Source organism: Ranitomeya imitator, chromosome 1 (assembly GCF_032444005.1).
Source record: "Ranitomeya imitator isolate aRanImi1 chromosome 1, aRanImi1.pri, whole genome shotgun sequence".
In the NCBI taxonomy this organism is placed as follows: Eukaryota; Metazoa; Chordata; class Amphibia; order Anura; family Dendrobatidae; genus Ranitomeya; species Ranitomeya imitator.
The window spans coordinates 768,971,764-768,983,890 of record NC_091282.1 but is presented as its reverse complement, the minus strand read 5'-3'; the positions used below and the strand labels follow the sequence as shown (position 1 = coordinate 768,983,890).

Sequence of the window (12,127 nt, the reverse complement as noted above, 5' to 3'; positions counted from 1 at the left end):
GCTAGGAGTTGAACTTCACTCCATCCTCAACCCGAAAAGGTCCCACAAGTTCATCTTTGATGATACCAGCCCATACCAGTACCCCACCTCCACCTTGCTGGCGTCTGAGTCGGAGTGGAGCTTTCTGCCCTTTACTGATCCAGCCTCTGGCCCATCAAGAGTCACTCATTTCATCAGTCCATAAAACATTTGAAAAGTCAGTCTTAAGATATTTCTTGGCCCAGTCTTGACGTTTTATCTTCTGTTTCTTGTTCAAAGGTGGTCGTTTTTCAGCCTTCCTTACCTTGGCCATGTCCCTGAGTATTGCACATCTTGTGCTTTTTGTTACTCCAGTAACGGTTGCAGGTCTGTAATATGGCAAAACTGGTGGCAAATGGCATCTTGACACTTGATTTTCCTCAATTTATGGGCAGTTATTTTGCGCCTTTTTTGCCCAACACGCTTCTTGCGACCCTGTTGGCTATTTGCCATGAAATGCTTGTTTGTTCGGTGATCATGCTTCAAAAGTTTGGCAATTTCAAGACTGCTGCCTCCCTCTGCAAGACATCTCACAATTTTGTGCTTTTCAGAGCCTGTCAAATCTCTCTTCTGACCCATTTTGCCAAAGGAAAGGAAGTTGCCTAATAATTAAGCACACCTTATATAGTGTTTTGATGTCATTAGACAACACCCCTCCTCATTACAGAGATGCACAGCACCTGATTTACTTAATTGGTAGTTGGCTATCAAGCCTGAACAGCTTGGAGTAGGACAATATATATAAAAAGTATCATGTGATTAAAACACAACTTGCATGCACACAGTGTAGACTTTTATAGCACAAGATAAGCATTTATTACATGATAGGACCCATCAGAGAAGTGTCACCTTATCGCGGTTCATGAGCTCACATGAATTGGCCAGTTTATGCGCTACGAACCTTCACTATTGTAATTTTTTTTACATTTTCTTTTACTTTTTATTACAGTTTACTCAGCAATTATAAAAGATTTTGTGTTCGCATGTGTATTGGTTTCTACAGAGTGCTGCTGCGTTCCTCCTTTTTGCAAGTTATGTATTCATTGCAGTAGTCAGAAGACTTATGTGTCAGAAGATTCAAGACATCAGAAATCAAAGGCAGCCTGATTGCCTTTGATTTTTGATGTCGTGAATCTTCTGACACTGATGGTTCCATTTGCCTCCTGCTGAACTCTTAGCATGGGAGGGAACCGCGTTGAGGCTGTTGCAACATCTTTAATGAATAACAGATAAGCCTTTTTGATTCATTCACTTCATTTGACAAGGTGTTTCTTCTGGGCACAGTGCAATAAGTTATGTGTTTTGGTCTGACTTTGAAAACCTTTCCTATAGGATATATAACCATAGGCTGTTAAAATGGCAGTTGCCATGTGATAAAGTTATATATAACACTAGCTGAAGAGCCCGGCGTTGCCTGGGCATAGTAAATATCTGTGGTTAGTTATAGCACCTCACTTCTCTTATTTTCCCATCACGCCTCTCATTTTCCCAATCACATCTTTCATTTTCCCCCTCACATCTCTAATTTTCTCCCTCACGCCTCTCATTCCCCCCTAACACTTGTCATTTCAACCTCACATCTGTCATTTTCTGATCACTCCACTATTTTTCCTCACTCCTCTCATTTTGCACTCACACCTTTTCATTTTCACCTCATCACCTCAGTATATACATGTTTGTCATCTCCCTTATATATAGTATACATCTGTATGTCATCTCCTGTATATAGTATATACCTGTATGTCATCTCCCCTGTATATAGTATATACCTGCTGTGTCATCTCCCCTATATATAGTATTTACCTAATGTCATCTCCTTCTATATATAGTATATACCTGTATGTCATCTCCTCCTGTATATAGTATATACCTGTGTCATCTCCCTGTATATAGTATATATCTGTGTGTCATCTCCTCCTGTATATAGTATATACCTGCATGTCATCTTCTATATATAGCATATACCTGTATGTCATCTCCTCCTGTATATAGTATATACCTGTAGGTCATCTGCTCCTGTATATAGTATATACCTAGGTGTCATCTCCTCCTGTATATCATCTCCTCCTGTATATATATATATATATACCTGTATCTCATCTCCTCCTCTATATAGTATATACCTGTGTCATCTCTGCTGTATATAGTATATATCTGTGTCATCTCCCCTGTATATAGTATATACCTGTGTGTCATCTCCTCCTGTATTAGACCTTGTTCACACGTTATTTGCTCAGTATTTTTACCTCAGTATTTGTAAGCTAAATTGGCAGCCTGATAAATCCCCAGCCAACAGGAAGCCCTCCCCCTGGCAGTATATATTAGCTCACACATACACATAATAGACAGGTCATGTGACTGACAGCTGCCGTATTTCCTATATGGTATATTTGTTGTAGTTTGTCTGCTTATTAATCAGATTTTTATTTTTGAAGGATAATACCAGACTTGTGTGCGTTTTAGGGCGAGTTTCGTTTGTCAAGTTGTGTGTGTTGAGTTGTGTGTGGCGACATGCATGTAGCGACTTTTGTGAGATGAGTTGTGTGGCAACATGCGTGTAGCAACTTTTTGTGTCGAGTTTCATGTGACAGGTTAGTGTAGCAAGTTGTGTGCAGCAAGTTTTGCGCATGGCGAGTTTTATGTGTGGTGCCTTTTGAGTATGTGCAAGTTTTGTGTGAGGCAACTTTTGCATGTGTTGCAACTTTTGTGCATGTGGCAATTTTTCCGCGTGTGCAAGTTTTGCGTGTGGCGAGTTTTCCATGAGATGAGTTTTGCACTTGTGGCGAGTTTTGCAAGAGCCTAGTTTTTGCATGTGGCGAGTTCTGCGCGTGGCGAGTTTTGAGTGGCGACTTTTGTGTTTCGACTTTTATGTGGCGAGGTTGGTGTATGTGTGGTGAAATGTGTGCTGAGGGTGATATGTGTTCAAGCACGTGGTAGTGTGTGGCGCATATTGTGTGTGTTCATATCCCCGTGTGTGGTGAGTATCCCATGTCGGGGCCCCACCTTAGCGACTGTACGGTATATACTCTTTGGCGCCATCACTCTCATTCTTTAAGTCCCCCTTGTTCACATCTGGCAGCTGTCAATTTGCCTACTACACTTTTCCTTTCATTTTTTCCCATTATGTAGATAGGGGCAAAATTGTTTGGTGAATTGGAAAGCACGGGGTTAAAATTTCACCTCACAACATAGCCTATGACGCTCTCAGGGTCCAGACGTGTGACTGTGCAAAATTTTGTGGCTGTAGCTGCGACGCCTCCAACACTTTTCCTTTCACTTTTTTCCCCATTATGTAGATAGGGGCAAAATTGTTTGGTGAATTGGAACGCGCAGGGTTAAAATTTCGCCTCACAACATAGCCTATGATGCTCTCGGGGTCCAGACGTGTGACTGTGCAAAATTTTGTGGCTGTAGCTGCGACGGTGCAGATGCCAATCCCGGACATACATACATATACACACACACATTCAGATTTATATATTAGATTGATGCTATTTACCACAATTTCAGGATTTGGGCACTTTAGGGCATAGTGCAATTTCATAGCCAAGTTAAATGACCACAAGGCCCCTTTTATTGGATTATATATGCAGTTTAGCCCTTTTTCCAGAATTATTTTCCCATACATCGTGCCTTATGTCTCTCACCCGTTTTCTTTTCCCAACTCCCCTCGTTTTCTTGACTAAACAAATAGTTGAAAGTAGAGTATATAGGGGAAGTGAGGGTAAGCAACCGTTGAGCAGGGGCGCCATATTGCGTACAAGCTAGGGTGCCAACCTCTGTGGCAAGGCATGGACAATTGATTAGGGACACCTGAGGGCTAGCTATGCTAGATTAAAGCCCCATCGGTAATCCCAGAAATGATTTGATCTGCTGTTTATTTATTACATTTCTTTTTGGCAGGGATCTGCCTTTAGTTCGTTCAAATGGTGTTTAGGTGATACACTCTATAGCATTTTTGTCTTGGACAGTGGTCCTACTCTGGGATTTGTCACTATCATCTTTAAGCGCCTATAAAATCCTCCAATCCCCACCCATCCTTTCTTTGTGCCTCTATCACTCTGTTTCTGTACTGGTATCCAATGTCAGTTTAGCTCTGGTGAAAAGACCAGACATAGTCTCTGGTTATCTTGGATAGCTGTTTTGGTACATCTTAAACATGAAGGAAATTACAGAGTGAGTCTAGGGGTAGCCATCATTGAGCAGAGGCGTCATCGTTGAGCGGGGGTGCCAATTTGAGTTCAAGGTAGGCTGCCAACCTCTGCGGTAAGGTAGGGGCGTTCTAGGGATTATCAGGGATAAGGTTTTATCGTGGCTCCCATAACATACCATTGTATTGACTTTTTACCTATTTTCTAGCCTGGTAAATGCGTACTTTAGTTTATTTGCGGGGTCTGTTTTTGGTTAAAATTAAGATATACTGTATTTAAAAGGTATTCGTTTTTGGTGAGCACTTTTTTGCTAAAACCTGATCATTATTGTCAATTTCATACATGTGTGCAAAGTCACTCCCTTGTTTGCACTTTACAGGACACTTCTTCGGCCATCACGCTGTGGGGGGCGATGTGCAGTGACCGGGATCTGTGTTCGCAGTATCACATTGGGTTTATGGGAATCACTGAACACAATCTAAGTTCAAAGGCAACATTGAAGCGGGATTACCTGGTGGATGCGGCCAGGCAGCTGCACGTGGCGCAGGAGCGAGATGCCAACGAGGAGTACGAAGCGGCGTTCAGTCACTACAAGCACGGGGTGGAGCTGCTCCTGAGCGGGGTGACAGGTCAGGGCTGGTTTCTGCTCTTTTCCCCCCAGTCTGACAGCTCCCTTATCCTTGTCATTTGCTCTTTAGTGGACCCCAGCAGAGAGCGACGCGATGCCGTGAAACGCAAGATCTCGCAGTACCTAAAACGAGCTGAAGAAATCTTCAACTGCCACCTACAAAGACCTCTAGGAAATAATGCTGGTGCAGCAGAGGTGGGGGCACCGTTAAGCAGTGTGGGGGGTTGGGGGGGGGCGCATGTCAAACTTTACAGATAAATGCCAAAAATGAGACCCCAGAAGCTGCTGCCCCTGTGAACGTGCTGCCATTCCTCTGGGGTCAGCCATAGTCTCTTTTCTATTGTAGGGTTACAGCAGCCTCCGGTTCCGACCCATCCGCCTCCTGAGTGCTGCAGTGGAGAACCTGAAAAGCTGTCAGGTCCTACAGGTTATCGATAAGGTACGTTTATTGAGGACACACTTTGTGGGGTAATCACACTTGCTCATTCAGCCCTGTCCACCTCTCACGCTGCTCCATTCTCCTATAACGGTTTAGGTGCAGTTGGTGTATGACCCGACCTCAGGAACAAAGTTTATTCTAAAGGTAACATACAACAACTCTCATCATCCATCAGGGACAGATATGGGGAACGCGTTCTGCTAATAAGACCCCCACTAAAGACAAAAGGTCTTGTGTTTCCGTTGTAACCTGCAGCTGATTGCCTCTACCACACAAGTGGGTACCCCCGCCCATCCTCGCCACACAGGGGATCTTCCTACCCATTCCTGACCACACAGAACCTAAAGGCAGGGGCCACTGCCGAACGAAGCCCCTTGTCCACAAGCAGGAATCTTTGCCCATCGCTGACCTTTCAACACGAAAGACCCACAGACGACTCAGAAAAAATTAGGTCCTGCTGCCCATCACAGTCTCTGCCATACAAGTCCCACTGCCCATCCGTGAGCCTGCCACACTGAGCCTACCACCTATTGCTGTTCCCACCGCCCATCTCCATAACTCAAGCGGACACTGCCATACATACCTGCCCCACCACCCATAGGGTCTCTGCACCGTAGTTTCCACATGCAGATCCTGGCATCCAGGTCACACAGCTCATACCTGCCCCACAAGTGTGCCCCCACCACCCATCACTGCTCCTTGCCTACAAGTAAGTTCCACAGCCCAACTAACTGATCCCACCGCCCATTCCTGCAACACGAGTCCTGCTGTCCCTGCCATACAGATCGCACCACCAATCCCTATCCTTGCCACATCGGTCCCAACACCCATTCCTGCCTTATACAGAAGCAGGTACCACCACTCATCCCTGCCTTGAAATCCTACCGCCCGCCCGTGACTGACAGAGTCCATGACCAATACTGCATAGCCTACCATCTATTCCCTGCTTCACAAGGGGCTGCAATGGTACTTCCGTACAAGTGGGTTCTGCCTCTCATCTCTGTCCTTTCCTACAAGCGGGTCCCACAGCCCATCCTGCCTGTACCCCGCAAGTCTCACCACCTCTCCTTGTCCCTGCTGCACAAGTGGATCCTGCTGCCCATCTTCGCCATACAGGGATTGACAACACTTAGCCTTGCCATACAAGTCACATCGCTCATAAGCGACCCACACATGGGCCCAACCACCCATTGCTGCCCCTTTGCTTTCTCTGTAGTCTCTGATGAAGTCAGGTCGTTGTGGACACGGAGCAGTTACCATTATCCCGCAGAGCGTTCCTTACATGGTTGAGCTACAGAAGTTTTACGTTGGGGAAGATTCTCTGTATTTGCGGCTGCAGCATGTTCCAGGTCAGGCTCTTAGTAACACGCAGACTTCCTACATTTGTCCGTGCGATCGCCTCTTCCGTTCTTTGCTCCATTCCTACAGGAGGACGGCTGTGGGGACATCTTAAGAAATTCCAGACTCTAGGTGCAGACCCTGAAGAGTCCACCATGAGCCAAACTCACAGTTCTATCAGTCACCGACACACATCAGATGACTCAGTCCATTGGGTGCCAGAGTCACAGGTCAGACTTTGGGGTGCACAGGTGATATTAGCACTGGATACTCTTCACCAAGAAGGAATTTTGTGCAAAGATCTAAATCCCCGCAATCTGCTATTGAGAGACAATGGTGAGTGAATGATCCGTCCAAGAGCCCATACGGCAGCATGGTAGGATTTGGGTTTAATGCAATTTTTGTCTGTACAGGGGATGTGCTCCTGACCTACTTCGGCCAGTGGCGAGAGGTTGACCGTGGCTGTTGTCCCGATGCTGCAGAGCAGCTGTACGTGGCGCCAGGTAAGCGCCTGTTTTGTAAGCACCTGACATTGACACCTTCGTGTGAGGGTCTTAAGCATTTCCTCCGTTTCGCAGAGGTCCTTGGGGTGGGTTCAGTGGACGAGGCCTGTGACTGGTGGAGTTTGGGAGCGCTGCTCTATGAGATGATGTGTGGACAGGTGAGAACATGACAGCTTCTTCTCTTCAATGTTTGGTTACCTGGCAGTGATGGCTGACTGTCTCTCTGCAGCCTCTTTACAAGACGCTGACGCCAGGAGTCTTTAATCAGATGGAAATCCCCTTCCCTGAACATCTAAGTGTAGATGCCATGTCTCTGCTGAGAGCGGTGAGTACATCCTGATGTACGAGATTGCAAGCCGAAAGGCGGTACGAGGCCTACCATCCGCCCCAATGTCATGTTCAGCATTTGCCCTTCTGTCTCTTGTGTTGGGAACCTATTTTCTGGGGTCACATTCTTCCTCCATGTCAATGTCTCTAAGATTCTCTGTCCTAATTTCAGCTACTCGATTGTGATCCAAACAAGCGACTCGGTGGTGGTCCGGGAGGCGCACAAAGGATTAAATCCCACCCTTTCTTCAAGGACATAGTTTGGAGCAAGCTGCTCTAAGGGGTGGAAGTCACGTAGCCTTGAGGCACATGCCTGCATGTCATGCCCAATGAGCACCTTATAATAAAAACCAAACTACTCCATAAAAGGGCACATGATGTCACAGCCAATGAGGTCATAGTTACCGCCAGGATATCTCAGCCAATGAGGTCATAGTTACCTTGGAGCAGGCAGATGTCGCCATGATGTCACAGCCAATGAGCAGGTGGATGGCGCTGTGATGTCACAGCCAACGAGCAAACTGATGTTGCCGTGAGGTTACAGCCAACGAGCAGGTGGATGTCACAGCCAACGAGTAGGCAGATGGTGCTGCGATGTCACAGCCAATGAGCAGACTGATGTCGCCATGATGTCAGAGCCAACTAGAAGGCGGATGTCGCAGCCAGATACTACCTGTCACTTGATCAATAAAGTACCAAATCTAGAGTGGTCTGTGTATTGGTAGTCGGCGTTGTGAGCATTCAGTCTTAAAAGTGAAATTACAAACCACCAGTGAGGACGGTGCTGACTGCAGTGTCTCGCGTTCTACTTAATTTTTCTCCTAATGAGAGTCAAGATATTGCTAATCACTAGTCATCTGTTGCTCTGGCACAAGCACACCTGGCCTTTGCAGCATCTGCAGGACAGTAATCCTCCATCTCATCGTACTGGGTTTATATTTAAGGGCATTTATTTTATATTCCTGTAAAATCAAAAAGTCTTTAAATAATGAGCTGTGCCTGGGGCGACACTGGTGGTGCCAGGACCAATAGTTAATAGTTGTGCCTGCAGGTGAAGATGCCAGGACCCAGCGTCAAGGCGATACCAAAACTAGAAAGATTCTGATGCAGCTCACTCATTCGGCAGACATAAATAGAATGGTGGCATTCAGGAGCAGTTTGAGGGTTCAGGGCCTGCAAGAATACAAGCAGCAGAACATCCTGTAGCAGCAGGAACCTACAATCCACCAGACATCAGCACATTATAATGGGGCTGGCAGCTTCTACTTGTGGCTAGTCAAGATAGTGTCACCTGGTGCGTCCAGAGACACAAGCAATGGCCGCTGGCCCCATGGTCAAGTTACGATGTCTCGTGAATTCTGAGTGTCTGCAGCTGGAGAAAGTCATAGAGAAAGGTCGAGCCTCAGGGTGCAAGAGGAAAGAGTCTGTCCTTAGTGTCCCCTCGAGATCATCCTTATACGCCGACAAAGGCAGCACAGCGCTCAGAGGTCTAGCAGCAGGACACGTGGATCCTCCACTACTGACTTGATTTTGCGTAGGAATAGTACAGCTTCTCTCCCATCAATCAGCCGGTGATCGTAGGTCAGAGCCACATACATCATAGGACGCACCTCAACCTGCAGGACAAGAGCAGATGGTGAAGGAAGTAACAAGGACAAAACCTTACCTGCCAAAAAAGGACGTCACAGAGCAGCGGAGAAGACTCTGAGCCCATCTTCCTGGATGCACCAGCACTTGCTACACAGCTCCCCATTAGCAAATGGGAGCACCTATCTCACCGGTTGCATCAAGCACGGGGACCACTATGCACCCATGTCGCAGGATGCACCAAGCACCGGGGGCCACTGCGTGGCCATCTTGCTGGATGCATCAATCACCAGAGGCCACTACGCGGCCATCTCACAGAATGCACCAAGTCGCCACTACGCGGCCATATAGCAGGATGCACCAAGCATCGGGGGCCATTACGCGCCGATCTCACAGGATGCATCCAGCACCGGGGGGCCACTACGCGACCATCTCGCAGGATGCATCAAGCACCGGGGGCCACTACACGACCATCTCGCAGGATGCACCAAGCATCGGAGGGCCACTATGTGCCCATCTCGTGGGATGCACTAGGTATACAGCTCACACAGTGCAGTCTCTGTACACTCACCTTTCCGGCCACGGCCACAGGACGCTCGAAGATGCCGTGCATCCCTAGTATAGCAGACTGGGGGGGGTTGATGATTGGGGTTCCGAATAAAGATCCAAACACTCCTCCATTGCTGATGGTGAATGTCCCCCCATCCATGTCTTCTATGGCCAGCTCATTCTTCCGTGCCTGATGGAAATAAGCATCGTCCACTATGAGACAGGCACATGGGCCTGAATACAGGTATGGTGGGTGGAGGCATGCCTGTTTTACCATCTCCCCTTGCTCCCAAAGCAAAACATATGCAGCCCAACACCCACACCTCAGTGGACTATTGCATTTGCAGCGGTGTTCCCACCCATCCCTGAAAATACACAGATCAGATCTCCACTGTACCACCACCTGCTACCCGGCATTCACCTAAGGTACCTTCACACTGTACGATATCGCTAGCGATCCGTGACGTTGCAGCGTCCTGGCTAGCGATATCGTTCAGTTTGACACACAGCAGCGATCAGGATCCTGCTGTGATGTCGTTGGTCGCTGCAGAAAGTCCAGCACTTTATTTCGTCGCTGGACTCCCTGCAGACATCGCTGAATCGGCGTGTGTGACGCCGAATCGGCGTGTGTGACGCCGATTCAGCGATGTCTTCAATGGTAACCAGGGTAAACATCGGGTTACTAAGCGCAGGGCCACGCTCAGTAACCCGATGTTTACCCTGGTTACCATCGTAAAAGTAAAAAAAACAAACACTACATACTTACATTCCGGTGTCTGTCCTCTCCGGCGCTGTGCTTCTCTGCACTGGCTGAGCGCCGGCCAGCCGGAAAGCACAGCGGTGACGTCACCACTCTTCTTTCCGGCCGCTGTGCTCACAGTCAGTGCAGGAAAGCACAGCGCCAGGGACAGACAGCGGAAGGTAAGTATGTAGTGTTTGTTTTTTTTACTTTTATGCTGGTAACCAGGGTAAACATTGGGTTACTAAGCACGGCCCTGCGCTTAGTAACCCGATGTTTACCCTGGTTACCGGCATCGTTGGTCGCTGGAGAGCTGTCTGTGTGACAGCTCTCCAGCGACGCTGCAGCGATCGACATCGTTGTCGGTATCGCTGCAGCGTCGCTGAGTGTGAAGGTACCTCTAGAGTCGGTGTGTGATTAGCAGCACAGATCTGTCCATTATCGAAACTAACATCACTCTTGCAATTTGGGGGTTTTAGTCATTGGGGCGGGGTGAGGGGTGCTGCTCATCACCTTTTCTCCAAGCTCAGCAATTGTCCGTTCAATATCTGCAAAGTTCATGGACTCCACATTCCTCAGGACCGGAACCACAAGACCCTGATGAGATAAGAGGCCAGAAAGAAAAGGACACTCAGTACAAAACAGCCATTGCAAAGAAAAACAAAAGAGAAAGACAATGAATAAGAAGAGGCACAAAAAGAGAGAATCAGAAGACGGTAGAGGGGTCACGTACCCTGGGAGTGGAGACGGCCACGCTGATATCGATGTAGTCCCTGTACACAATCTCCTTGGCTGAATCATCAATCACTACAAGAGAGCGGAGATCAGTGCTACCAGGCTTGGAAGGCGAAGGCTCCAGTGGACACACACTGAGCAGATACTCACCCGCATTGACAGCAGGCTGGTCCTGGAGGGCAAAGGCGGCAGCCTTAACAAAGGCAGACATGAAGCCGAGCTTCAGGCTGTGCTTCTTCAGGAAGGCATCTTTGTGGAGAGACCTCATCTGCTGGATATTACTACAACGCAGATCAGCAGCATGAGACTGAGGCCCCAGAGCCCCCTTTCCCGGACCACAATAGGGGCACTCACCTCATGTCCACCTCGTTGAAGGTGGTGAGCATTGCACAGGTGTTCTGCGCCTCCTTCAGCCTCTGTGCAATTCTCTGTCGCATTCGATTCATCTTGACCTGGGTTGGAAGGGTCAGACTGAGAACAAAGTCTCACTGCACACGGCATTAGTGACCTGGGCACTCACTTACCCTGTGCTCAGCACGAGCTCCGGCAGACATGGCACCAGGGGGCGAGGTGGGAGGAGAAGACGACGGCTTTACTGCAGACACTGAGAACAGAGAATGGTAGAAGTTTGGCCCCAAAAAAGCATCTCCTCCACAACCAATCCAAAAGTGCACTTGAACTGACCAGGGGCAGGGACACTCACTCACCAGGCTTAGTCCCCAATGGCTGCGCTGACACTGGTGGCACAGGAGGGATAACAGTGGGAATTGGTGCAGCAGGGGCAGATGGTTGGGCAGCAGCTGGAGGGCCTGCAGTTTCCGTAGGTTTAGCCTTGGGAGCAGCTGAGTAAGACAGTACATATGGTTGGGGTTACACATGGTGGGGTGAAGAGGGGGAGAGCAGGGGTGGAGAGGGGGAGAGCAGGGGTGGAGAGGGGGAGAGCAGGGGTGGAGAGGGGGAGAGCAGGGGTGGAGAGGGGAGCCAAGGATGGAGAATGGGGGTGCTGCTGGGAGCGCATGGGAGGATCATGGAGCATAGGGGATCCAAGGACTGAGGAGCAGGGAGAGCAAAGGCGAGGGGAGTCAAGGATGGAGGTTAAGGGAAGAGCAGGGA

General features: G+C 48.4%; 2 protein-coding genes across 3 annotated transcripts in view; one reads left to right on the top strand and one right to left on the bottom strand.

Annotated features, from left to right (window-relative positions):
* The window catches only part of RPS6KL1 (ribosomal protein S6 kinase like 1), a 61,114-nt gene extending 52,784 nt beyond the window's left edge, over positions 1 to 8,330 (top strand). Inside the window, exons 5-14 of one of the 2 annotated variants that reach the window (XM_069735744.1) lie at positions 4,549 to 4,798; positions 4,868 to 4,992; positions 5,144 to 5,236; positions 5,333 to 5,380; positions 6,453 to 6,585; positions 6,665 to 6,910; positions 6,988 to 7,077; positions 7,153 to 7,235; positions 7,307 to 7,402; positions 7,577 to 8,330. In XM_069735744.1, coding sequence (XP_069591845.1) covers positions 4,582 to 4,798; positions 4,868 to 4,992; positions 5,144 to 5,236; positions 5,333 to 5,380; positions 6,453 to 6,585; positions 6,665 to 6,910; positions 6,988 to 7,077; positions 7,153 to 7,235; positions 7,307 to 7,402; positions 7,577 to 7,684 — 1,239 coding nt within the window. In that variant the 5' untranslated portion in view covers positions 4,549 to 4,581 and the 3' untranslated portion in view covers positions 7,685 to 8,330. Of the gene's footprint in view, positions 1 to 4,548; positions 4,993 to 5,143; positions 5,237 to 5,332; positions 5,381 to 6,452; positions 6,586 to 6,664; positions 6,911 to 6,987; positions 7,078 to 7,152; positions 7,236 to 7,306; positions 7,403 to 7,576 lie in introns of both variants that reach the window. The other variant, XM_069735743.1, reaches the window with a different exon arrangement.
* Positions 8,331 to 8,332: 2 nt separating this feature from the next.
* DLST (dihydrolipoamide S-succinyltransferase) overlaps positions 8,333 to 12,127 on the bottom strand; it is a 31,461-nt gene continuing 27,666 nt past the window's right edge. The window contains exons 8-15 of the mRNA XM_069735742.1: positions 11,722 to 11,856; positions 11,539 to 11,618; positions 11,369 to 11,466; positions 11,165 to 11,295; positions 11,013 to 11,086; positions 10,793 to 10,876; positions 9,563 to 9,730; positions 8,333 to 9,020 (exon numbers count right to left, since the gene is read on the bottom strand). Coding sequence (XP_069591843.1) covers positions 8,886 to 9,020; positions 9,563 to 9,730; positions 10,793 to 10,876; positions 11,013 to 11,086; positions 11,165 to 11,295; positions 11,369 to 11,466; positions 11,539 to 11,618; positions 11,722 to 11,856 — 905 coding nt within the window. The 3' untranslated portion in view covers positions 8,333 to 8,885. The remainder of the gene's footprint in view (positions 9,021 to 9,562; positions 9,731 to 10,792; positions 10,877 to 11,012; positions 11,087 to 11,164; positions 11,296 to 11,368; positions 11,467 to 11,538; positions 11,619 to 11,721; positions 11,857 to 12,127) is intronic.